This window comes from Malaclemys terrapin, chromosome 2 (genome assembly GCF_027887155.1).
Source record: "Malaclemys terrapin pileata isolate rMalTer1 chromosome 2, rMalTer1.hap1, whole genome shotgun sequence".
Lineage (NCBI taxonomy): Eukaryota > Metazoa > Chordata > Testudines > Emydidae > Malaclemys > Malaclemys terrapin.
The window spans coordinates 209,782,452-209,805,502 of NC_071506.1; the positions used below are offsets into that span (position 1 = coordinate 209,782,452).

The window sequence follows — 23,051 nt, forward strand, 5'->3', positions numbered from 1 at the left end:
GCGGGCTTGCTTTCTCTCACCTTGATTGGTCCCACAGCTAAAGCACCTCTCCCACACTACAAAAGCATATGCTCCTCTCCGCCTGCCCAGAACTTCCTGTGTCTGAGTCCCTAGAATTGATATGCCCCACCACCACCATCGGATTCCCTTGTTACGTTGTTGGGGATTTTCCATGGCTCTAAAGTGACAGACACCTGTTGAGGGGTTGGAGAAAACTGGTTCTCCTGGCTTCAGGCAACCTCTTCAGCATACCCATTATATAGTCAGAATACAGTCATTTAGGGACAATGGAGAACAGTTACAGCACTTCCCTGCTAGAAAAGGTAACTCCTGGCAGCCCATGGTGGATTTACACAGAGAAATCTAATGGTATAGCAATTTTCAGAGTAACAACTCAGTAACAATGACAATAAGCTGTACAGACCAATTAAAACTTCACAATCTAGCATCACAGACACACATAAGGAGTCTTGTACTTTACTAGTCGGAGAAAAAAAAATCAGAAATGCAAGTCAAGTCTCCACATCTGTTTAAAAGTACATAGTATTAAACAAGACTAATTTTGGTTAGTTTGTTTATCAACTTATTTGGGAACAAAAGGGATTCTGACAGTCAGGACTTGGCAATAGCCAATGATGTGCTGGATTTTACAAAATCCAGCATGTACAGTTTTACTTAAATTGCAGGGAAGAATCTGTAAGATCCCAGCTTTCTCCCTACGTGGTTTATATTATTGTTCGTTTCATTCAACATTACATTTTATTTCACAAACTAAATAAGGTTATTTTTCTAGTTGCATCCTCGAGTTTTCTATTACCACATAAGTTTAAAAGTTAAAATTAGGGACCATAGCAGACACGCAAGTGAACATGAACTCCCAGTGCAATATTATGGCAAAAAAGGCTAATGTGATCCTTGAATGTATGAACAGAGGAGCAGTGGAGGACGACACTGGTATCATATAGCTGATTTTTACTACTGCATGTGGCATTGGGGAGACAAATACTGCATACAGTTCTGGTGTCCACGTTTAAAAAAAAAAAAGTTGAAAAATTGGAAGGTACAGAAAAAAGTAAAAAATGATTCAAGCTTTAGAGAAAATGCCTTACAGAACGCAATTTACAGAGCTCAATCTGCTTATGAAAACAAGACAGATGGCTTGATTACAGTGCAAGTACCTTCTGTATGGAAATGGCAGTTTCCTGCAGTAGCCTCAGAAAACCTTGTCTCTAATATCCTGGGACAGACATAGCTACAACTACACTGCATATATACACCCAGTTATTTCTTGTTATGAGGGCATGGAGTGATAGAACCATGTGCTTTGTTCAGAGTTCTCTGGACACCAGCCAATAGCAGGCATTTGCATGCCAGCCATAAACTAGTAGCCCTGACAGTCATAAGCCCCTCACATTATTTGTAAATCAATAAAGACACTAAAAATAATTCTCCACCATCCATTCCCCAACTCAGAATACGAGTAGGATGAGAGCATAATCTGTTGTAACCACACACAGCCTCAAAGAACAAATGAGAGGTTTTCATCTTGCATTCAACTTTAAAAGTTCCATGTTCTTAGAATCTAAGAAAGTTCAAAGGATGTCTACCATACCAAAGATGCACTGCATATAGTGGAGAGAGATTTCTTGGAGAAGTCTGAAATCAAGGTGACTGTGGATTTGATTAAATCATGATTTAAATCACTATTTAATCATGGATTTCTACATAAAAGTGTATTTTGGTTGGTTGTTATAACCTTAATACACATTCTTCACAACTCAGAGATAGATGTAGGTTTCATTTTTAGAAGGTACACACTATACATTTTCAAAGTGATTTATTTTGAAAACTTTTCAGATTAGCTTTACAGCTATATCAGAAAATGTATGATTGTTTGGTTATTTCATTTATCAAAAGGTAATTAAAGCAGATATTTATGAAGTCATTGGGAGGGGAACCATCTCCAATTCAACAGGTTAATTGTTAATATTTGGAGGATTTTCTTGCTATGCTGTATTATGGCTTGTCTACACTGGCAATTTACAGCACTGCAACTTTCTTGCTCAAGGGTGTGAAAAAAAATACCCCCTGAACGCAGCAAGTCACACTCCTAGCACTGGAAGCTACGCCCCTCGTGGAGGTGGGTTTTAAGAAAAAAAAAAAAAAAAAAAAAGAAAGCTCCCCCCCAGCGCCGCGACCACACTAACTACATTAAAGTACTGCCACTGCAGCGCTTTAGCGTTGCCAGTGTAGACTAGCCCTTAAGAGGTGAAAATCACCAGATATTTAAATTGTTTTATTGAACTAAAACAGCAGTGTTATGTATTCTGGATTCTCCCACCCCAAAAAACAGCAAACATGTATTTTAACAAAACAAGCATATGAATTTTTGAATTTAGTTAAACATTCATGTTTTTTAAAATCAGGTTTGTTTTTGTTAAAATTGTTTAACTAAAATAGTTATGAAATATTAAAAAAATTAAATTGACTATGTTAGCCAGGTCAACATGAGAAACTGAAAATATTGGCTTCTGCAGCTAACTCAGTCGTCTTCACCTTCATTTTCCTGTTTGCTCAGAATCTGGAAAAGAAAAAACAAGCTTTCCTGCTTTTTCAGGTCCCAAACACTCTCAATTTGGAATGAATTAGTCCAAATGAAGAAGTATTCTCTTTCTACACCGGCAAGAAGCTACTGCTGTTAAAAGTGAGATTATCACTTCAACAGTCTCTGAATCCAAGTGCTTAAGTGACTTCCACCAGTTCACGGATGTGATTCTTTAAAACATCAAACATATTTCTTGAATAGCTCTTATTCCCAAACTAGGTCTCTTTTACGTCCTGCTGCCATTATAGGTTTTCCCTTCTAGTGAAAGAATGGTATGGTAGATCTCAAATTATGAAGGCTACACTCGGAAAGACCTCAAGACTTCTGGAACATGCTGCTCAAACCGTTTCACTTTTGTTTCTATTGCCTGTCCCTCCCTTCTCACATTTATCTCCAGACTTCTTCTCCTTGTCCAGATCTATTCTGCCCCCAACAATCTCTTAGTCATTGAACTTTTTGAAACTTTGCACTTTTAGCGAGTTAAGGGATTGACTCTGGGTACACAAATTTGCAGAGGGACAACAGGGTTGAGGTCTGTTATTTCTCACCTCTATATATTATTTAAAAACATTTTTGCTGTTAACAAGCATGTTATCTCTGGAGAGACAAATCCACAGTTTGAGAACTGCAAAATTAAGCATCTCTGATGGCATCTTCTAGACTGAGCACTGAGTCCCATTGGGTAGATAGAAAGATTAACCTAAATCTATACAGAAGCCCCTGGAACCTCATAAGATTGAGTTCCAATAGTTCATGGATTACGGACCCATTTACAAAACGTTTTTTTAAAACATTACATGAATATATTGTCTCATACTATAGAATTAGAATTTATAACCCCCATTCCATGATGAGATCTTTGAGCTATAATGTATCTTAATTAAAACCATCTTTAGATTGGATTTTTTTATAAAATGCTTTGAGGAAAAAATAATAAATCTGAGGTTTTTTGATTTTGTAAAAAAATTGATTTTATCATCCACCCTGCAAGGTGGGGGCGGGGGGAAGGAGGAGACGACTTACCCTAAAGCAGAACATGAGCATGCAAGGACATTCTTATAAAGGAGTGGAAAAGTTGTGCACTCAGTTCAAGAACAGATTCTCTAGTATAGGTAAGACAAACCACTGAAATACACAAAACATTATTCCCTGGGTTCCGTACTATGTGGCTACTTTGCAAATCTCCTGAATGAGGAGTTTGTGTGCGCCAGCAAGGAAAGCAAACATCTCCCAAATAAAGATGCCTTAATACAAACATGGAGTCACGGGCATAGTAAAGAATAAGAGTGACAGATACATTTAAACTGAACCTCATCCTCCACGTCTGTTCTGAGTGCCTTCACGTGTAGAATACAGCGGAATCTTTTGAAAATTTCAAAACATTCAAGCTGTCAATGGACTGGTATCACAGGTCATTGTTTAAGATCTTTCAGCACACAGGAAGACGTCTACTATGGTACCTTTAAAGCTTGCTCTTCAAGGTTGAAAGTTGGCATCAGAGCAGCTGAGAATGCATGGAGGTGCTCACTGAAAGGCTTTACTGGATGCCAGTATACCTGAGCACAGACTGAACGACCAAGCCAGCCATGGTTCTTTCCCATTGTTTGTCATTTTGGGGTTTTAGAGAAGCAACATGTGGAACAATCAAGCTACTACTCAAACACACTGAAAGACAAAGACAGGAGCCAAGAACAAGAAACAGTGCACTAAGTACATGTTGAAAGATCTGGAAGATGTCAAATACTCTGCCAGAAACCAAGATTGAGAAATGGTGAAAGTAGAGGTGACATTTTGGGGACAGAACATTGATAGAAGAGTGCAGTTGATGGTACTTTTCTACTAGACTGTCAGTGATATGTGTCTGTGGCTAGTTACAATTCACTTAGGACATTTTGGAAATACAGAGGATTAAAATATTTTAGTCAGTTCTCTTGAATCACTGGGAGCTAGTTGTCACTTGCTGTGCAGTGATCTTTGGAGGAGATGATCAGACCAAGAAAGAATATTTTTTGTGGCTCCTTATGGTCTCTTCCTAAACACACACTTTATAAAGCAGCAATTTGAGTTTCTCAGATGCAAGGTGCCACTACAAGTACAAACATTAAGCCTCTACATCCCACATATGTTTTACAAATGTGTAAGCTTGAACTGCAGTACATAAAATTGTATTAGAACTAGAAAGCTTGCAAACAGAAATGAGTTTATATATTACCATGTGTGCAATTCAGTTTAAACCAAAGGATTAACTGAAGAAAAAATTACTGTTAATGTAAAACTGAATGGCTTGCAAACAATGAATGACTACTACTGTGGTAACTAGAAAGTAGGATAAGACTGTTATTAGCTCATGGAACATGAGTTAATATTGCTAAACAATCAGCTGTACCCTTGACAACCACACAGCTTCAATTTCTTTTAATATATACTAAAAACAATATACCATATATACTCGTTCATAAGCCAACCTCCTAAGATGGTTAGATAAAAATAGCAAAAACTGTATGATCCTTTCATAAGCCGAAGTTTGGCATCACAAGAAACACTCAAAAAAGTTTTGCTAGAATTATTTTAATGTAATCCAACGAAAAACCTGTTATAACTTAATATTCACCTTCAAAATTAGTCAATATTTAAAATCAGTAAATGGATATTTAGAACAATTAACTTAGAACAATATGAGACTTTTTTTAAAGTCTTAAAATCCTTTGAAGCCTGAATCAGTCTCTGATTCATCAAACAGTTCATTAAACTCTGCTTCAGTGACAGCTGCACCTGCGTTGTCATCGTAGATGTCCGCAGTGTCGTCTTCAGACTCAGATTCCTTATAAGCAGCCTTTGTTGGGTCAGAAGATGCCATAATTTGATGATGATATGTCGAGTGCATTGCTGATGCAGCATTTCCTAAATGAATTTTCTACCATTGCCGAGGGAATGGACACCCACGCGTCCTTGATCCACTGGGTGACCAGACTGATTTCAGACTTCATAAGGTTCCCGCCTTTTGTCAACTTCGCCATGCCTGAGCACATCCATTCAGACCACATTTTGCGTAGCCTGTCTTTAAAGGGTTTGTTCAGGCAGACATCAAGTGGTTGTAGAACTGAAGTTAAGCCTCCAGGTATTATAGCCAAAGTAGTTTTCATATTTTTGGCCACATTTTTCACCTCATCCATCTTGTGTGCCCTGAACATGTCCCAAACGAGCATAGCAGGTTTCTTGAAAAGTTCTCCTGGTCTCTTATTCCACACTTTTTCCAGCCATTCAATAGTCCCACTTTCATCCATCCATCCCTTTTCGTGTGCACGTATGATGACACCAGCAGGAAATTGCATGTTTTTATGCAAGGTTTTTCTTTTAAAAAACAGGAGTGAGCTCTGATCTATTTACCAAACATGATAAAACCATAGTAAAAGAAGATTTTTTCATGGCCAATGGTTTTTAATTAAAAAACTTTTTTCCACCAACCCCGGTTACTGTTCTGTTGCTCAGGAGATCGAATGTCATTGGTATTTTGTCCATATTTCCTATTTGTGACAATTCAAATGCATATTACTTTCAATATTTTATAATAAACCTTTGGAAAGATTCAATTTTTCTCTTCCAGATCTCTAGACAGCTTTTGAGCCATCTTTGTTCGCTTACGAAGACAGACATGACGGTTCATGAAGCGAGTACACCAATCCGCTGATGCGACAAACATTGAAGACTTTATTGACTTGTATTTGTCGTCTTTCAACATTTGCAGAGCATGCAGACGAATTCCAGTTCCAGTGACAATATACCCATTTTGTCGACATTCAACAACCCAATTACTGAGATCTTTCTCTAGCTCAGGAAATGAAGCGCACCTGGTTGGACATTTTTTCTTGCTTCTTGGCATGTCTTAGTGTTTTATTTTTTCGCCATTCTCTTATTTGCTTCTCATTGATACAGAATTCACAAGCAGCGGTGCAATTATTGTTTGCTTCTGCATATTCAACAACTTTAAGTTTGAACACTGCATGATAAGACTTTTCTTTTGATTTCACTGTTCATTTTAAAAATACTAGTATGAAAATAGATTATTGTATTATAGGAATGTCACCTGCTTTATCACTGTCAAATTATTATTGTTCTTTGTCTATTTCAAAGCAGCCCTGTAGATTGGCATGTCTGTAGGAATAACAGGCTATTTAAATTTTATTAGAGATTCCATTGATTCTGCATGTTATATTTTCATATTGGTAGAAATGTATGAAGAGATCAAATTACACAGTAGCAGACTGACACCAGTGCTATAGTACTATCGTTCATTGTATTTTTCTGATTGGCTTGTAAGGCATAGCATTTTGTGAAATACATGGGTCAAATGTCATGCAGATCTGCGGCACAGCTTTTTTAGTATTCCTTTCAAGCCAATGTAGTCCACTAAACAAAGCCTTTGCAACTTTAAAAGGCTGGAGTCTCGACATCAATAAATGGGTTGGCAAACTTTGGCTCCCGGCCTGTCAGGGTAAGCTGCTGGTGGGACTTTGTTTACTTGGAGAATCTGCAGGTTCGCTGTTCCCAGCCAATGGAAGCTGCGGGAAGTGGCGGCTGGGAACAGCGAACCGCGGCAAAGGGAGCTGAGGGGCTCCATGCCTGCAGGGGCTCCAGGTAAACAAAATGACAATGTATTAGATATTCAATTCAATGATTCCATAGAGTTTAAAATAATCAAATTTTGGCGTAGACCCGTTTATACGCCGACCCCTGCTTTTTGATGCGTCACTTTTTTACCAAAACTACTCTGCTTATGAATGAGTATATACAGTACTCAAGCAACTTTTTATTGCAGCTTACAATGCCTAGGAATAAGTTTTCAGGACACTGAACTCAGGGACATTCTTTTAACATTAGTTTGCTGCAAAATTAGCCTGCTTATGGTAACAAGTTTTCCTGCAGATGTTGAGCTAAAAAGTTAGTGTATTCAATAGTTTTCTGAGAGTTGAATGCTGAATATGGAAGAGCAGTAAATTTCCCTTTTAATATGGTTTACAAAATAGGTCATAAATGAGGTATATATTGATTTCCCCCCAAGTTTATGCCTTCATTGCTGAGGCTTTTCTTTTCTTCTCTCCAAGGACACATCTACACACACAGTGCTGCAGCTGTACCGATGCAGCATGTCTGGTGAAGATGGTCTATGCCGATGGAAGAGAGCTCTCCTATGGGCATAATAAAACTAACGCCGCAAACCGACGCTATGTCAGCAGGAGACGCTCTCCCACTGACACAGCACTATGCATACGAGCGCTTACATTGGTTTAACTTATGTCACTCAGGGAGGTTGTTTATTCACAACCCTTAGGGACATAACTTATGCGGACATAAACTGTAGTGTAGACATAGCCCAAGATACCCACACTGGTCCTTTTAGGCCACCCAATCCACAATTACTAAGTGTTCCCCCCCACCACCTACTTTATATTCACATGATGTGATCATGTCACCATCTCTGAATTCCACTACCAGCTCACCCTGTCCTACTGAAAACAAAAATCTATTTATCTTCAGCTTCAAGTTCCTGCAGCATTCCATTCTGGTCTACGTGTATAATTTTAGCTTGTGTTCTTCCCCACAACTTAGGGTCATATTTACAAATCACCTCCACCCTCTCCTATTTCACCACTTGTTTAACAATTACTTCTTGCTATGCACAAAATGCCTTCCTTATCCTGGTATACCAAGCAACTACACTCTCACCACTGCCTTTATGTTGTCTTTAGTATACAAACTAGACAAATTTCATAGTTTTTGCTATAATTTCTGTAATTTGTTAACATGGCTATCATTAAATGTAAATGACTGATTAGTGAACCAGTTAAATTAGGAATCTTGTAGCAGTGCAGATAGAATGGCAGACTAATTATATTTCTATTCTATATCCTTAGTCCGCTGTATTTCAACCCTATTTTACTCCTAGGGGAATTCTGTGCCACTGTGCAATGAAGAATTTTGCAGAAATTAACATTCACACAATTTCCTTTCCCTCACAGAAATGGGCTGCAGTACTGCTAGCCACCACTAGGAGGCACTGGACTTGGCAGAGCCCAGCTTGCACATAGAAGACACTACTGGGGGAAGAGAGAGGGAGCTAGAGGGTTCCTGGTAGCTGTAGTTCCCAGCAGCTGTAGTTCCCAGCATACCCCAAGGGAAGGAGAGGGCGGTACATAGAAAACTCTGTGCAAGCCTGGGACAGAAACAGCCTGATGCTCACCCTCCTGATCCCTGGGCTCTGGGGAGGGGAAAGGGGTGTCTGAGCAAGGGGGGGAGAGGAGGAGAGGGAGGGACACCACAACTGGGATGGAAGGGGGGCAGAAAAACAATCTGGGTTATCATATGGGTTTATGGAATGCTTGCGTAAGTTGGGGAGCATCACTTGTCAGCATGACTGATTCCCAAATAGAGATTATAGCTTGACCTCCGAACCGGATGAAGAGGTTCAACTGGGGTAACTGAATAACCACCCTGGGTTCTTTTCTTCTTTCCTAACATTGAGTTGTATATCCAGATTTCTACACCACGCCTATGTCTGCCAAAAAAGGTGTCACAATTTGTTGCAGAATGGTGAAAAACTGTGCGAATAAAGTCAAAGACTACAGAGATGAATCAAAATGGTTAGTTTTCCAGAAACCTGCATTCCTTTCTCTCTAGTTTAGCAACAATCCAGAATGTTAGCACATTCAGATTAGTTTGGTCAAAATCCTATAACAAGATAGATGGCAAAAAATAATTCTTATATATGTTGGTAAAAGTGCATCTGTATCTAAGGGCAGGTACAAGAAAGTTGTTAAGCCTAACTAGTTCATAGGCTGAGAACTCCATTTGTGTTCTACATATGGAATTGCAAGCTTTTTATTTTGAACAGCATATGACTAAGGAATAAGTATTTGCTTATGAAGTGAATCTTGTATTATGTTCTGTGTTCCATGATTTTTATTTTTGAGTTTTCATCACCTCCCTGATCAGGGTTGGGGGGGGGGGGGGGTGGAAGTGTTTTTCTTGAACTGGATAAAAGCTGTATGAGATTAGTGTCCCTTATCCGTCAAGGAACCAGGAAACATCTGGAGCTTCTTCTCAAGCCTCAGCTTAAACATTCCTAGTTTGTCAACCTCAATACAAGAGGTGGAGGCACAAGCAAGGTCCTGGGACAACACTGGTGGGAATCCCAGCTTCTGGGAATACTGGATTTCTCATTCACTTTGACTCCGTTAGGGAATTATAAATGGGGAAATGTATTTAATGTCTTCCCGGAAGCATACCTTTATGTTAACACATCACTGCTTACCAAAACTGAGTTTGCAGAGGCTAATGTCAATTAGAACAACGTTTTCACTTTCAAGGTGAATCACAAACTCATTGCTCTGACTAATAAAACCCACTCTCAAGACCCAAAGTAGTAGTGTTTCAGAGCAAGAGCTTATTAAACGAATTTAATATCCTTTTTCCAAAATGTGAAACTAAGGTTTTAGTTCTAACTGCAATCTTTACTCACACTTCTCTCCTAGAAAAAATATTAAGTGCTACTTCAGATGGGATAACTAGAAGAGCTGTTAAAATGAAAGCTCCTAGTATCTAGCTGTAAAAAGTATTGACCAGGATAGAGAAGGAAGATAAGAGCTCAAAACAACAAAAGGAAGAGTGGGGAGGGAAAGGGACAGAACAGCAGATGTGCAAACAAGAAAATATATGCTTATTAACAGAACCACTTAAACCTCTGGAAGAGCTAATTCAAAGACAAAAGTGAAAGGAGGATCAGGAACATGACAATAAAACATTGAAAAATGTTCTCTCTCTGTGTACTGTCCCATTTCCATAAATACCATGGCTTACTCAATTACTTCAGTCCCTGAACGCTTGCGTCCCCATTCACAATTCACAACATAGATGTTAAGAAGTGACCTGCACTTACGAAGAATTACAGTTTAATTTAAAAAGCTGATATTATAAAATTTCACTTAGAATGAACAGTACATATCTTTCTGGATCAGACTTCCTTTTATCTCAGGTATGTCACTCATTTCCCCTGCCTGCACCTCAGTTTCTCACTAACCCTAAGGCAGATGAGATAGGTGTAGCATCATTCATACTATAATACCACCATCTACCTCTTATATAGCGCTTGACAAAGCCCTGAATATCAAGACTGTCCCTAGAAAAATTGGGACATCTGGTCACCCTAATTTCAAAGCACTACACTATTTTTAATGCATCTGTCTTCACGAAGACAGACTATATTGTATTAGTTACTAGTTCAGTACCGCAATTGCTTATGAGATATCTTGGCAGCAAGAACAAAACAGGTTTGGCATTTCTTAAATTAATTCAGAAAATAAATCAGAGCTGATGGCACACAGAAAGTGTGTATTAACACAGCAAGTGTTAGCTATCTAAATTTAACAGGGTTGAAGCTGTTCATCTTTTAAGATGCTTCCTTTTTTCCAGAAGTTACTTCCACTTCAAAATGTAGCTTTATCATTAAGCTTACATGTTTTACTAGTTTATTCCTATAGCTATTTTCCTCACTGTGAATTGACTAAGAAATCCCCTTCTCATGCAACTGATGTTCAGAAGAGCTGGACTAGACTAGTCCTCTACAGTATAATAGAGAACAAAAATAAGGCTTATAATTTTTGTATAGATTTCTAGCATACAGGATTCAGGCTCGATAAACACTTTTTTATGCTTACCTGCATTCAACTGATAACATGTTATTTTCATCTTTTTTACACTCAGGCTCCAATAGACTCAATTTTTAAACAAATTAGGTATTTCTTTACAATAAAAATGTCTGAAATGCAGATTACTGAAGAAAATCAATGCAACAAGCTAACCAGGGTTCCAAATGGGTAGTTTATGTCCTACTATGAGATGTTCTCTAGTATACATTCCCTGCTGTTCCACATTAATGCTCTTAAATAAGAGTACAGTACTCCTTTAGAAGACAGTTAAAATGTTAAATTCCATATAAGAAACTCATTACAATATCAGAGTGGCAAAGTAGAACTCTCAGTTTTCAAAGTAATGAACTTTCTTTAAAAAAAAAAAAAAAAAAAAAAAGGGCTAAGTTCAGCTGAAGCTGAAGGAAACTCCAAAGCCACAAACATACCTATCCAAAATCTGCAGAGGATCCAAACAGAACTGACAAATTTTGACACACTAACTTTGTCATGAACTATAACAGGGATTCTCAGCCCAGGGTGAGGGAAGGTGTCAGTGTTTCAGGGACCACAACCATACTGCTCTAGGGCAGTGGTTTTCAAACTGTGGGTCACAACCCAGTACTGGTCAGCACTGCCAACCAAGCCACTAAAAACCCCCATCAGCGGTGCTGCCGGGCTAAGGCAGGCTAGTTCCTGCCTGTTCCGACACTGCGCTGCACCCTGGAAGTGGCCAACAGCAGGTCTGGCTCCTAGTCAGGGGGCCATGGGGCTTTACGCGCTGCCCCCACCCCGAGCAGCAGCTCTGCACTCCCATTGGCTAATTCCCTGCCAATGGGAGCTGGGGGGCGGAGGGGTGGTGCCTGTGAGCGAGAGCCACATGGAGCTGCTTGTGCACCTCCTCCTAGGAGCTGGACCTGCTGCGAGCTGCTTCCGGGGCGCAGCGCAGTCCACACAGTGCCAGGACAGGCGGGAAGCCTGCCTCTGTACCCCAGCTGCACCACTGACCGGGAACCACCAGAGCTAAGTCCATGCCCCAACCCCACAATCCAATCTCCTGCCTGAGCCCTGAGCCCCTTCAAACCTGGAGCCCTCTCCTGCACCCCTCATCCCTGGCCCCACCCCCATACCTGCACTCCAGCCCAGAGCCCCCTTCCACACTCTGAATTCCTCATTCCTGGCCCCACCCTGCAGCCCTCACCCCCACCCCTCATCCCCAGCTCCTTTGGGTCACGGGCATCCACAATTTTCTTCAACTGGGTCACCGGGGGGAGGGGGGGGTGAGTTGAAGACCACTGCTCTACAGATTCTAAGATGGCCTACTATGTACAAATCTGCGTGGGGGGTTCAAACTATAGGAAAGGCGGAGGTGTGGGGTCATCACTGGACTATGACATCTATGAACTATTAGTAGTTTATTACTGGAATACCTAGATATCCTACCTAAAAGGAAGTGGTATGGCAAAAAAGCAGCTTGTTTTTAGATTGATAAATTATATAGTTATGTATGTTTCAAGATACTACGAACATGAGATTCTTCAGTGCTGCATTTTCATAATCATCAGAACACCATAACATCTGTTACTCAATTAGGAAAAAACAGAGTTGAAAGACTACTGTAATGACTTATTCACAATAGAGTTAAAACAGGTTTCCTCTACGTAAAACAGAACTACAATTATGCAATTTAAAGGGGAAAAAAAGTATTTCCAATTTTCAATATTAGTTCTCTCTCCAACTAAGGAACAGGTAATCCAAATAACCACCAATGAAAGAATTCACTAGTTTTACGACACCTATTTAATTCATTATTTTCAAAGCAACTAAATGTGCATTTTCCAGGGTCAATAAGACCACAAAGATCTACTTACTGTTAAGACATTCTGGAGGAGAATTTATTTCACTATATTTTGCAGAAGATGAACAGAACAAAACAAAACGCTTGCAGCACAATTATAATAATAATAATAATGGAGATATCCCATCTCCTAGAACTGGAAGGGACCTTGAAAGGTCATCGAGTCCAGCCCCCTGCCTTCCTTAGCAGGACCAAGTACTGATTTTGCCCCAGATCCCCAAGTGGCCCCCTCAAGGATTGAACTCACAACCCTGGGTTTAGCAGGCCAATGCTCAAACCACTGAGCTATCCCTCCAACAGATGTTGCCACAAAGATGATAGCTCTATGATGCATATGGTATGATTGCAGAATAAGACCCAGCAACTCATAAAACCCTCAGCTACTAGATGAACATGTCAAAGCAGTAATGTAAACCTAGAGTGGTGTACAAACAGCTGTATGACCTACTACCACCAAATCACATGCAACCCCCCATCCCCACCGGGCTCCAATGAAGTCAGTGACTCTGATGAGAGCTTTACCTTCATTTTCCATCGAAACTGCAACTTGGGTTGTTAGTTACAAAGACTTTAGAAACAGCAGCACTGGAGCTGGCACAGAGGAGAAGGGGGAGCAGCCCCAGATCCCAGGCAGTTACACAGCTCCCATTGCCCCCACCTGCAGCAACATCTGCAAGAGAAACGGGCGCTAGCAAAAGTAAAAGCGGATCTCCGGGTCCCTTCGCTCGTTCACTCTTGTACACACACACACACACACACACACACACACACTCGCCCGCACCGAGACAAACACACTCACGGGGTGAGCTGGCTGGCAGGCAGCTGCCACGGGAGGATTAGTTACCCAGCAGCCACACCAAACAGGGAGACTCAGTAACGAAGCCAGCACAGAAGCCGCCCCAGCAAAGAGCGCAGGACGCGTTTCCTACACCAGGCTCCGGCAGCTCCAAGCCCCCAAATCATCCTGCCGCCCCGTGCCCAGCCACCGAGAACCGCTCCCCACGCCGGCGCGGCAGCTGGACGGGGGCTCTGACCCGGTGACCACCCTCGTTCCCTGCCCGCAGTGAGGGCCTCGGTCGCCACCATCCCCGGAGCTCCCCCGATACCCCCCGCCGCCCCCCCGCGCAGCTTCTTATTGCCCCGACCCCCTCCCCCCACCGGCTTCTCCCCCGCTCCCCCTCCCCACCGCTCACCCGAGACGCCTCTGGCGCAGGCGGCGGTTCCTCCGCCGCCCGGCACTTCTCACTGCTCGGGCTCTGTGCGGCGGCACAGACGCATCCCCGCTCCCCGAGCGCTCGATCCACTTCCGCTACCCGTGGGGCCGGGAACGGAAGAGCCGGTTGTGAAGACGGAGTTGGAGGTGCGCATGCGCCTCGGAGCTGCTGCCGCCGCCTTCTCCTGCTCCCCTAGGCGCGCGGCCCAAAGTCGGGAGCGAGCGAGCGCGTGCGCGCCTCTGCCACTCCCTGTCTCAGGAGCAGAGACTGCCTCACCGCACGGACCCTTCCGCAGCCAACGGTGAGGGAGCGCCCGCGCGCCCCGGGAATCCGTGTGCTGCACGCGCCAGCGCCCGCCCACCTGGAGCCCCCCCAGCCTCAGTGACCCACTTCCCCGCAGCCCGCTCATAGCCCCCGCATCCCCTTTTGACCGTCTCCGCCCGCCCTGACCCGAGACCGACCCCCCGCGGCTGCCCCCTAGCGGCCACAGATCCCCGCCCTACCAAGTAAGCGTTCCTGTCAATCGTGCCCCATAGGCCCCTCCCCTACCATCGCACTGAGCATCTCCACGCTCTACTGCCCACCCCTCTCCCCCCACCCCTCAGTGTCCCCAACCCAGCTGCTTGCACATCCTCAGCCCCCCTGAGCCACCTCGCATCCCTGCCCGCACAGCCCCTGTGCCAGGTTCCACAGACACCCGGCCCTGAGTAATTCCCCCCCCCCCTTCTGCATGGTCTACCGCCTCCCCTCGCCTTCTTAGTGCTCTTGCTAACCTCCTTCTACCTGAGGCCTTGGCTACACTGGCACTTCACAGCGCTGCACTTGCTGCGCTCAGGGGTGTGAAAAAACACACACACACACCCCGAGCGCAGCAAGTGCAGCGCTGTAAAGCGCCAGTGCAATCAGCGCCTGCAGGGCTGCACACTCTCACAGCGCTGCAAGCTATTCCCCTCGGAGAGGTGGAGTACTTGCAGCACTGCAAGAGAGCTCTCGCAGCGCTGGCGACGCGACTACACTCGCCGCAGCAGCGCTGTGAATCCGCGAGTGTAGCCAAGGCCTGAGAAACCTGCCTTTCACAGTAGCCTTCCCCTGGAGGCAGGGGCATCACAGCACCCCAGACCAGGCCTGATTCCAACAGGCTGATTGGGCCTTAGCTCTCCTTGCTACTGTGTTTTGATATCAGAGATGCTGGTTCTTGAAGCTGGCATTAGAGTATTCATGTGACAGTAGATAAGGCAAGGGGGAGGGAGAGCTCAGTGGTTTGAACATTGGCCTGCTAAATGCAGGGTTATGAGTTCAATCCTTGAAGGGGTCACATAGGGATCTAGGGCAAAATCAGTAGGACTTGATGAAAGTCCCTATTCCAAACAGATTGTAATATATTCATATTTTGAGACCTATTGATTAAAAAGTACTACATAACATTATACAGAGAAGGTAAGCATCATTATCCTCATTTTAGAGGCACAGATTAAGTGACCTTAGACAAGGTGTGTAATTTGGTGAGCATACCTTCTGCAAAAGATTAATTTACCATGCACATGGGACTGCTTTTCAGAGACTAGCATCATATAAACCTTTTTCCTGTACCCTATTCATACACCTGACTGACATTGGTTATTTGGTCTTGAGTATATTTCATAACAATCCAAAGTGTAGTCAAGCAATTGACTATGCAATTCATCAACAAACCAATATTTTAATCCCAGCCCAGTGCCTCCACAAATCAATATCATTCCTCCCTGTGAGACTCAATCCCAACTAATTCTCCTCTGCTATTTTTATGATGTTCACTAAGACTGTCAGTCACACCTTTTATGAAGGCCAATATCACACAGTGAACTGATGCTTTAGCATATCATATAGGCTAGCTAGCTTTCCTAGATTAATATGCTTCCAACCACCAGAAAGAGGAATATTTGAGTATATTAAAAAAAATAGACAATATCTGCTTTCAGGGGAGGAGGAGGAGAACAGGTAAGTTAGTTGTTCCAAAGAGATATAATGTATGATTTCAGGCTCTGCCCAAATAGTTGCCATGACAGATGGTGGTCCATGCTGTCTGAAAGTGAGCCTATAGAGTTTAGGGATGCCACTGCAAAGTATCCCAAAAGACTACCATTGTAACAGTAGGTCACCAACATACAGATTTTAGTGATTTATCTGTAAAATAGTGTCCCACTTAGTTCCAGTTGGAAAAGGTGCAAGAATAGCAACACAACTGAAGAGATCCTGCCCATTCTTATGCTTTTTGCATGTGTGCACCTCCATATTTATCTCTTCTCATTGCTATGATCAGCAGTAGTCAAGGAGCCACAATGAGCTAGACCGAAGAAGAACATGGAGCTAGCATAAATGGGAAAACTAACTAGGATAATTCAATTTACCAAGTAAATTAATGCAGCAGCATAAGGACTCATTTAGTGGACAACCTGTCATTTAATTTGTGAAAGCTACTCCAATTGCTATTTTAAGTCACAGTATGTAAGTTTATAGCAATTAACATTTTTTCTTTAGCAAGGAAAGTCAGTGCAAGCCCTTTAGTTCTTGCTAATATTTACAGCCACATGCCACTTACACTTGATTTCCAATAGGACACTACAAAAACAGTGTTTACATTTGTAAACCATAGGACTTCAGCGTTTAGGCCTAAACAACTTCAGTCTCTGACCTAAAGTATCTATTATTATTTGGTGATATCATCTGAATTAGAAGCATTCCTTAAAAGAAATTGTGACTAGTTCTGTTTCCAACATCCCTACTCCTATCTGCAGGGTTCTGCTTATTAAAAAAAATCCTATATAATACTAGTGTATCTCCATCCACTGCAGCAGTTTTTAGAAATGTTCTGACCCTAACATGAGCCTGATACAAAAACCAAAAGTGTCAATACAGCCTTATTAGTTTCAGGTTCCACTGGAAAGCTTTGGTTTTAGCAGGAGCTATTTGACAAACAGGACATTGTTAGAATAGATTTTTAAAAGCCTGAAGATAAATACCAGAAATCAGAATTAAAAATGGAAGTTAGTTCTCTTCTAAAAATATTTTTAGATTCGTGGTCAGTGATATGCAACTACTACTCAGGAGTCTCACAATGCAATAGAATACTAGTCTGCAAATCAAAGGAATAACATTTTCTATTTTGTTTCAATTCCAACAGAATCATTAGAAGGAGAATGAAGGTGATTAACTTCTAATTGGAATATGAAAGGCAGAACCACAAGATATTCAAGCTCCACAACTAAGGCCTTGGCTACACTGGCAATTCACAGCGCTGCACTTGCTGCGCTCAGGAGTGTGAAAAAACACACACACACACACACACACACACACACCCCGAGCACAGCGAGTGCAGCGCTGTAAAGCACCAGTGTAATCAGCGCCTGCAGTGCTGCACGCTCACTCGCAGCGCTGCAAGCTATTCCCCTCGGAGAGGTGGAGTACTTGCAGCCAGGGCCGGCTCCAGGCACCAGCTTGGCAAGCTGGTGCTTGGGGCGGCCACTCCGGACAGGGGCAGCAGGTCCAGCTATTCGGCGGACGGTCCCTCACTCCCGCTAGGAGCGAAGGACTTTCTGCCGAATTGCCGCCGCAGATGGCAATTGCGGCTTTTTTTTTTTGGGTGGCTGCTTGGGGCAGCCAAAACCCTGGAGCCGGCCCTGCTTGCAGCGCTGCGAGAGAGCGCGACTACACTTACGCTTCACGGCAGCGGCAGCGCTGTGAATCCGTGAGTGTAGCCAAGGCCTAAAACACTTGCAAAAAAAAAAAAAAAAAAAAAAAAAAAAAAAAAAAAAAAAAAAAAAAAATACATAAACACCAATGGGTATTTGAAAAATCTTTGATCCGTAGAATCAGAACATTGATTGAAATAAAATTCTGGGGTAGTTTATATTGATATTGCATTTCAAAAAATTCCCATCTCACTTACATTTTGATTAATATATTCTGAAACACTTTCCCCTTTCAGGTAAAAATCCAAAAAAACCCTCCCCCCCACGCCCTCCCCCCACACACACACACAAAACCGACACTGAAACATCCTTTTAAAGATGGATTTGTTTAAATATTATTGACATTGATAAGTTACTAAAATAAAGCTTGCCCAGGACTTTGTTTTACTCATGAGAAGTTAAAGTATACAGATATTTTAAAATTCTGGACAATTTCTGGTTATAAAAACTATTCATTCTATACTCTAAAACATCCCTGGATTTTTTAAATGGTCCATAACTAAGAGATGCCAAGAGAAGCCAAATTCTGAGACACTGGTATCCAATTTGGGGAAACTAAGGGAATGTCATTGGGTCCTCCCTCTTTTAAAAGTGAATTTTAAAGGTTTACTTCTTTACTCTAAGTATGATAATTCAGCCTCCCCAAGCACCCTGTTCCCTCCTACTTCATAAACTGGCTTTTTCTGGAGGAAAATGTTCCCTCATAACAAGGTAATTTCTTTCTGGTGGAAGGAATTGAAGAAAGTGAAAATCCAGTTTCTTACCTCTCCCACATTGTAGAGGAGAGTAAAATCAAAGTGCTTATGCTACTACAGTTAGGCCTGGTCTACACTACAACTTTAATTCGGATTTAGCAGCGTTAAATCTAATTAACCCTGCACCCGTCCACACAACGACGCCATTTAATTTGAAATAAAGGGCTCTTTAAATAGATTTCTGTACTCCACCCCGATGAGTGGAGTAGCACCAAAATCGATTTTATCATTTCGAATTAGGGTTGGCGTGGCCGCAATTCGATGGTATTGGCCTCCGGGAGCTATCCCACAGTGCACTATTGTGATCGCTCTGGACAGCAATCTGAACTCTGATGCACTGGCCAGGTAGACAGGAAAAGCCCCGCGAACATTTGAATTTCATTTCCTGTTTGCCCAGCATGGAGAGCACAGGTGACCACAGATAGCTCATCAGCACAGGTAACCATGCAGGCCGATAATCGAAAAAGAGCACCAGCATGGACCGTATGGGAGGTACTGGATCTGATCGCTATATGGGGAGAGGATTCAGTGCTAGCAGAACTTGGTTCAAAAAGACGAAATGCAAAAAACTTTTGAAAAAAAAATCTCCAAGGGCATGATGGAGAGAGGCCACAATAGGGACTCAGATCAGTGCCACGTGAAAGTCAAGGAGCTCAGACAAGCCTATCAAAAAACTAAGGGGGCAAATGGTCGCTCCGGGTCAGAGCCGCGGACATGCTGCTTCTACGACGAGCTGCATGCAGTTCTAGGGGGGCCGCCACCACTACCCCACCTCTGACCGTGGATTCTGAGGTGGGGATAATCTCAGCTATACCTGAGGATTCTGCGGACAGGGAAGAAGAGGAGGAGGAGGAAAAGGAGGAGGACGACGACGAGCTTGCAGAGAGCACCCAGCACTCCGTTCTCCCCAACGGGCAGGATCTTTTTCTCAGCCTGACTGAAGTACCCTCCCAACCCAGTTTCCAAGACCACGACCCCATGGAAGGGACCTCAGGTGAGTTTACCTTTTAAAATATAAAACTTGTTTTAAAAGCAAGGGTTTTTAATGATTACTTTGCCCTGAGGACTTGGGATGCATTCGCAGCCAGTACAGCTACTGGAAAAGTCTGTTAACGTGTATGGGGATGGAGCGGAAATCCTCCAGGGACATCTCCATGAAGCTCTCCTGGAGGTACTCCAAAAGCCATGCCACAAGGTTTCTGGGCAGTGCAGCCTTATTCAGTCCTCCATGGTAGGACACTCTACCGCGCCATGCTTGCAGCAAGTAATCTGGTATCATTACATGACAAAGCCTGGCAGCGTATGGTCCCAGTGTTTGCTGGCATTCAAGCAACATCAGTTCTTTATCTTGCTGCGTAATCCTCAGGAGAGTGATATCGCTCATGGTAACCTGGTTGAAATACGGGAATTTAATTAAGGGGACAGAGGTGGCAGTTCCTACTGGGCTGTTTGCCTGTGGCTGAAAAGAAATCCTTCCCTGCAGTTAGCCAAGCGCGGGGGGGGGGGGGGGGGGGGGGGGGGGGAGGAATTGGCCCAGAGCTTTTCGCGTTTGGCTAGCAGGGATCTTCCCTGATACCAGCCACGTGGTGGGGGGAGGGATAAAGCGATCATCCAGAGAATTGGATGGGGGTGAGCGGTGGTTAGTTTGTTTTCTGCTGCTGAATGTAAACAGGAAAACCTCAGCACTCAATGGGTTTTGCTTGGTATGTGGGAAAGGACAGCGCAGAAGCTGAAAGACAATGGCTTACCATGGCCACATGCAAGCCGAATTCTGTTGCCCGGACCTGCGTCTGATCTCTAGCAGCAAAGCCACAGGCACTCAATATTAAGAGGCAAAATGCGACCTTGCACAGAAATCACATGTGCTATGTAATGTGAATAGTGTTGGTCACCGTATAAGCATTGTTCTGCAAAATGTATCTTTCTAAAAAATTCTCTTTTTTCCCTCCCTCCAGCAGCTGCAAATTCTTCAAGCCTCCCTCCTCCGTCCCAAAGGCTATCACAGATAAGGCGTCGGAAAAAGACGACGCGAGATGAGAGGTTCGCAGAAATCATGGAATCCACCCGCAGTGACAGAGCTCATCTGAATGAGTGGAAGGACACGGTTTCAGAGTATAGGAAAGAAGCCAGTGAACGTGAGGACAGGAGGGACGCTCGAGATGAGAGGTGGCGGCAGGAAGATCAGAGGAGGCAGGATACAATGCTGGGACTGCTGCGTGAGCAAACAGACATGCTCCGGCATCTGGTGGGGCTTCAGGAACGGCGGCAGGATAACAGAGTGCCACTACAGCACCTGTATAACCCCCCTCACCATGTTCCATAGCCTCCTCACCCAGACGTGTAAGAATGCGGGGGGAGGCTCCGTACACCTTCCCATTCCACCTCAGTGGACAGCCCAAGCAAAAGGCTGTCATTTTTTAAAACCTTTTTTAGTGGCCTTTTCCTTCCCGCCGATCCTCCTCCCAACCCCACCCAGGTTCCCTCCCTCTTTTTATAATCTATTAATAAAGAATAAATGATTTTTAAACAATAGTGACTTTATTTGGTTTGAAAGCAAGCTGGGGGGAAGGGGGAGGGTGGGTTCCTTACGGAGAATGAGTCAATAAAGGGGGCGGGTTTTCATGAAGGAGAAAAACAGATATTTCACACTGTAGCCTGGCCAGTCATGAAACTGGTTTTCAAAGCTTCTCTGATGCACAGCACTTCCTGGTGTGCTCTTCTAATCGCCCTGGTGTCTGGCTGCCTGTAATCAGCAGCCAGGCAATTTGCCTCAGCCTCCCACCCCGCTATAAAGGTCTCCTCCTTACTTTCACAGAGATTGTGGAGCACACAGCAAGCAGAAATAACAATGGGGAGATTGGTTTAACTGAGGTCTGAGCGAGTCAGTAACGATCGCCAACGACCTTTTAAATGGCCAAATGCACATTCTACCACCATTCTGCACTTGCTTGGCCTGTAGTTGAACAGCTCCTGACTCCTGTCCAGGCTGCCTGTGTATGGCTTCATGAGCCATGGCATTAAGGGGTAGGCTGGGTCCCCAAGAATAACTATTGGCATTTCAACATCCCCAACGGTTATTTTCTGGTCCGGAAAGTAAGTCCCTTACTGCAGCCCTTTAAACAGAGTAGTGTTCCTGAAGACGCGAGCGTCATTAACCCTTCCCGGCCAGCCCATGTTGATGTTGGTGAAACATCCCTTGTGATCCACAAGTGCTTGCAGCACCATTGAAAAGTACCCCTTGTGGTTTATGTACTGGGTACCCTGGTGCTCCGGTGCCAAGATAGGGATATGGGTTCCATCTATCGCCCCACCAGTTAGGGAATCCCATTGCAGCAAAGCCATCCACTATGACCTGCACATTTCCCAGAGTCACTACCTTTCGTAGCAGCACCTGAGTGATTGCTTTGGCTACTTGCATCACAGCAGCCCCCACAGTAGATTTGCCCACTCCAAATTGATTCCCGACTGACTGGTAGCTGTCTGGCGTTGCAAGCTTCCACAGGGCTATCGCCACTCGCTTCTCAACTGTGAGGGCTGCTCTCATCTTGGTATTCTGGCGTTTCAGGGCAGGGGACAGCAAGTTCCATGAAAGTGCCCTTACACATGCGAAAGTTCCACAGCCACTGGGAATCATCCCACACCTGCAACACTATGCGGTCCCACCAGTCTGTGCTTGTTTCCCTTGCCCAGAATCGGCGTTCCATGGATAGAACCTGCCCCATTAACATGATCTCCAAAGCACTGGGGCCTGCGGTTTGACAGAATTCCATGTCCATGTCCTCATCACGCTTGTCGCTGCGCTGCCGCCGCCACTGCCTCCTCGCCTCGTTTTTCTGGTCCTGGCTCAGCATAAACTCTGAGAACGCGTGAGGTGTTTATAATGTTCATGACTGCTGTCTTGAGCTGAGCGGGCTCCATGCTTGCTGTGGTATGGAGTCTGCAGTGTTCACCCAGCAAAAGAGGCGCGAAATGATTGTCTGCTGTCCATTGCTTTCATGCAGGGAGGGAGGGAGGGGTGAGGCTGTACCCAGAACCACCTGCGACAATGTTTTTTGTCCCATCAGGCATTGGGATCTCAACCCAGAATTCCAATGGGCGGGGGAGACTGCGGGAACTATGGGATAGCTACCCACAGTGCAACGCTCCAGAAATAGACGCTAGCCCTGGAACATGGACGCACACCGCCGAATTAATGTGCTTAGTGTGGCCG

At 43.7% G+C, this 23,051-nt stretch overlaps 2 protein-coding genes across 7 annotated transcripts in view; one reads left to right on the forward strand and one right to left on the reverse strand.

Annotated features, from left to right (window-relative positions):
* The window catches only part of ATP2C1 (ATPase secretory pathway Ca2+ transporting 1), a 116,216-nt gene that overhangs the window by 74,790 nt on the left and 18,375 nt on the right, over positions 1–23,051 (reverse strand). Inside the window, exons 1-2 of one of the 3 annotated variants that reach the window (XM_054019729.1) lie at positions 14,338–14,428; positions 13,667–13,814 (exon numbers count right to left, since the gene is read on the reverse strand). The exons of 1 other annotated variant lie outside the window; for it this stretch is intronic. In XM_054019729.1, the coding sequence (XP_053875704.1) occupies positions 13,667–13,672 (6 nt within the window). In that variant the 5' untranslated portion in view covers positions 13,673–13,814; positions 14,338–14,428. Of the gene's footprint in view, positions 1–13,666; positions 13,815–14,337; positions 14,485–23,051 lie in introns of those variants that run through there. One more of the 3 variants, XM_054019730.1, reaches the window with a different exon arrangement.
* The window catches only part of LOC128832391 (AP-3 complex subunit beta-1-like), a 41,793-nt gene continuing 33,197 nt past the window's right edge, over positions 14,456–23,051 (forward strand). Inside the window, exons 1-2 of one of the 4 annotated variants that reach the window (XM_054019732.1) lie at positions 18,354–19,835; positions 20,797–21,307. In XM_054019732.1, the coding sequence (XP_053875707.1) occupies positions 19,556–19,835; positions 20,797–21,164 (648 nt within the window). In that variant the 5' untranslated portion in view covers positions 18,354–19,555 and the 3' untranslated portion in view covers positions 21,165–21,307. Of the gene's footprint in view, positions 14,660–18,353; positions 19,836–20,796; positions 21,308–23,051 lie in introns of those variants that run through there. The other 3 variants (XM_054019733.1, XR_008443977.1, XM_054019731.1) reach the window with 3 other exon arrangements.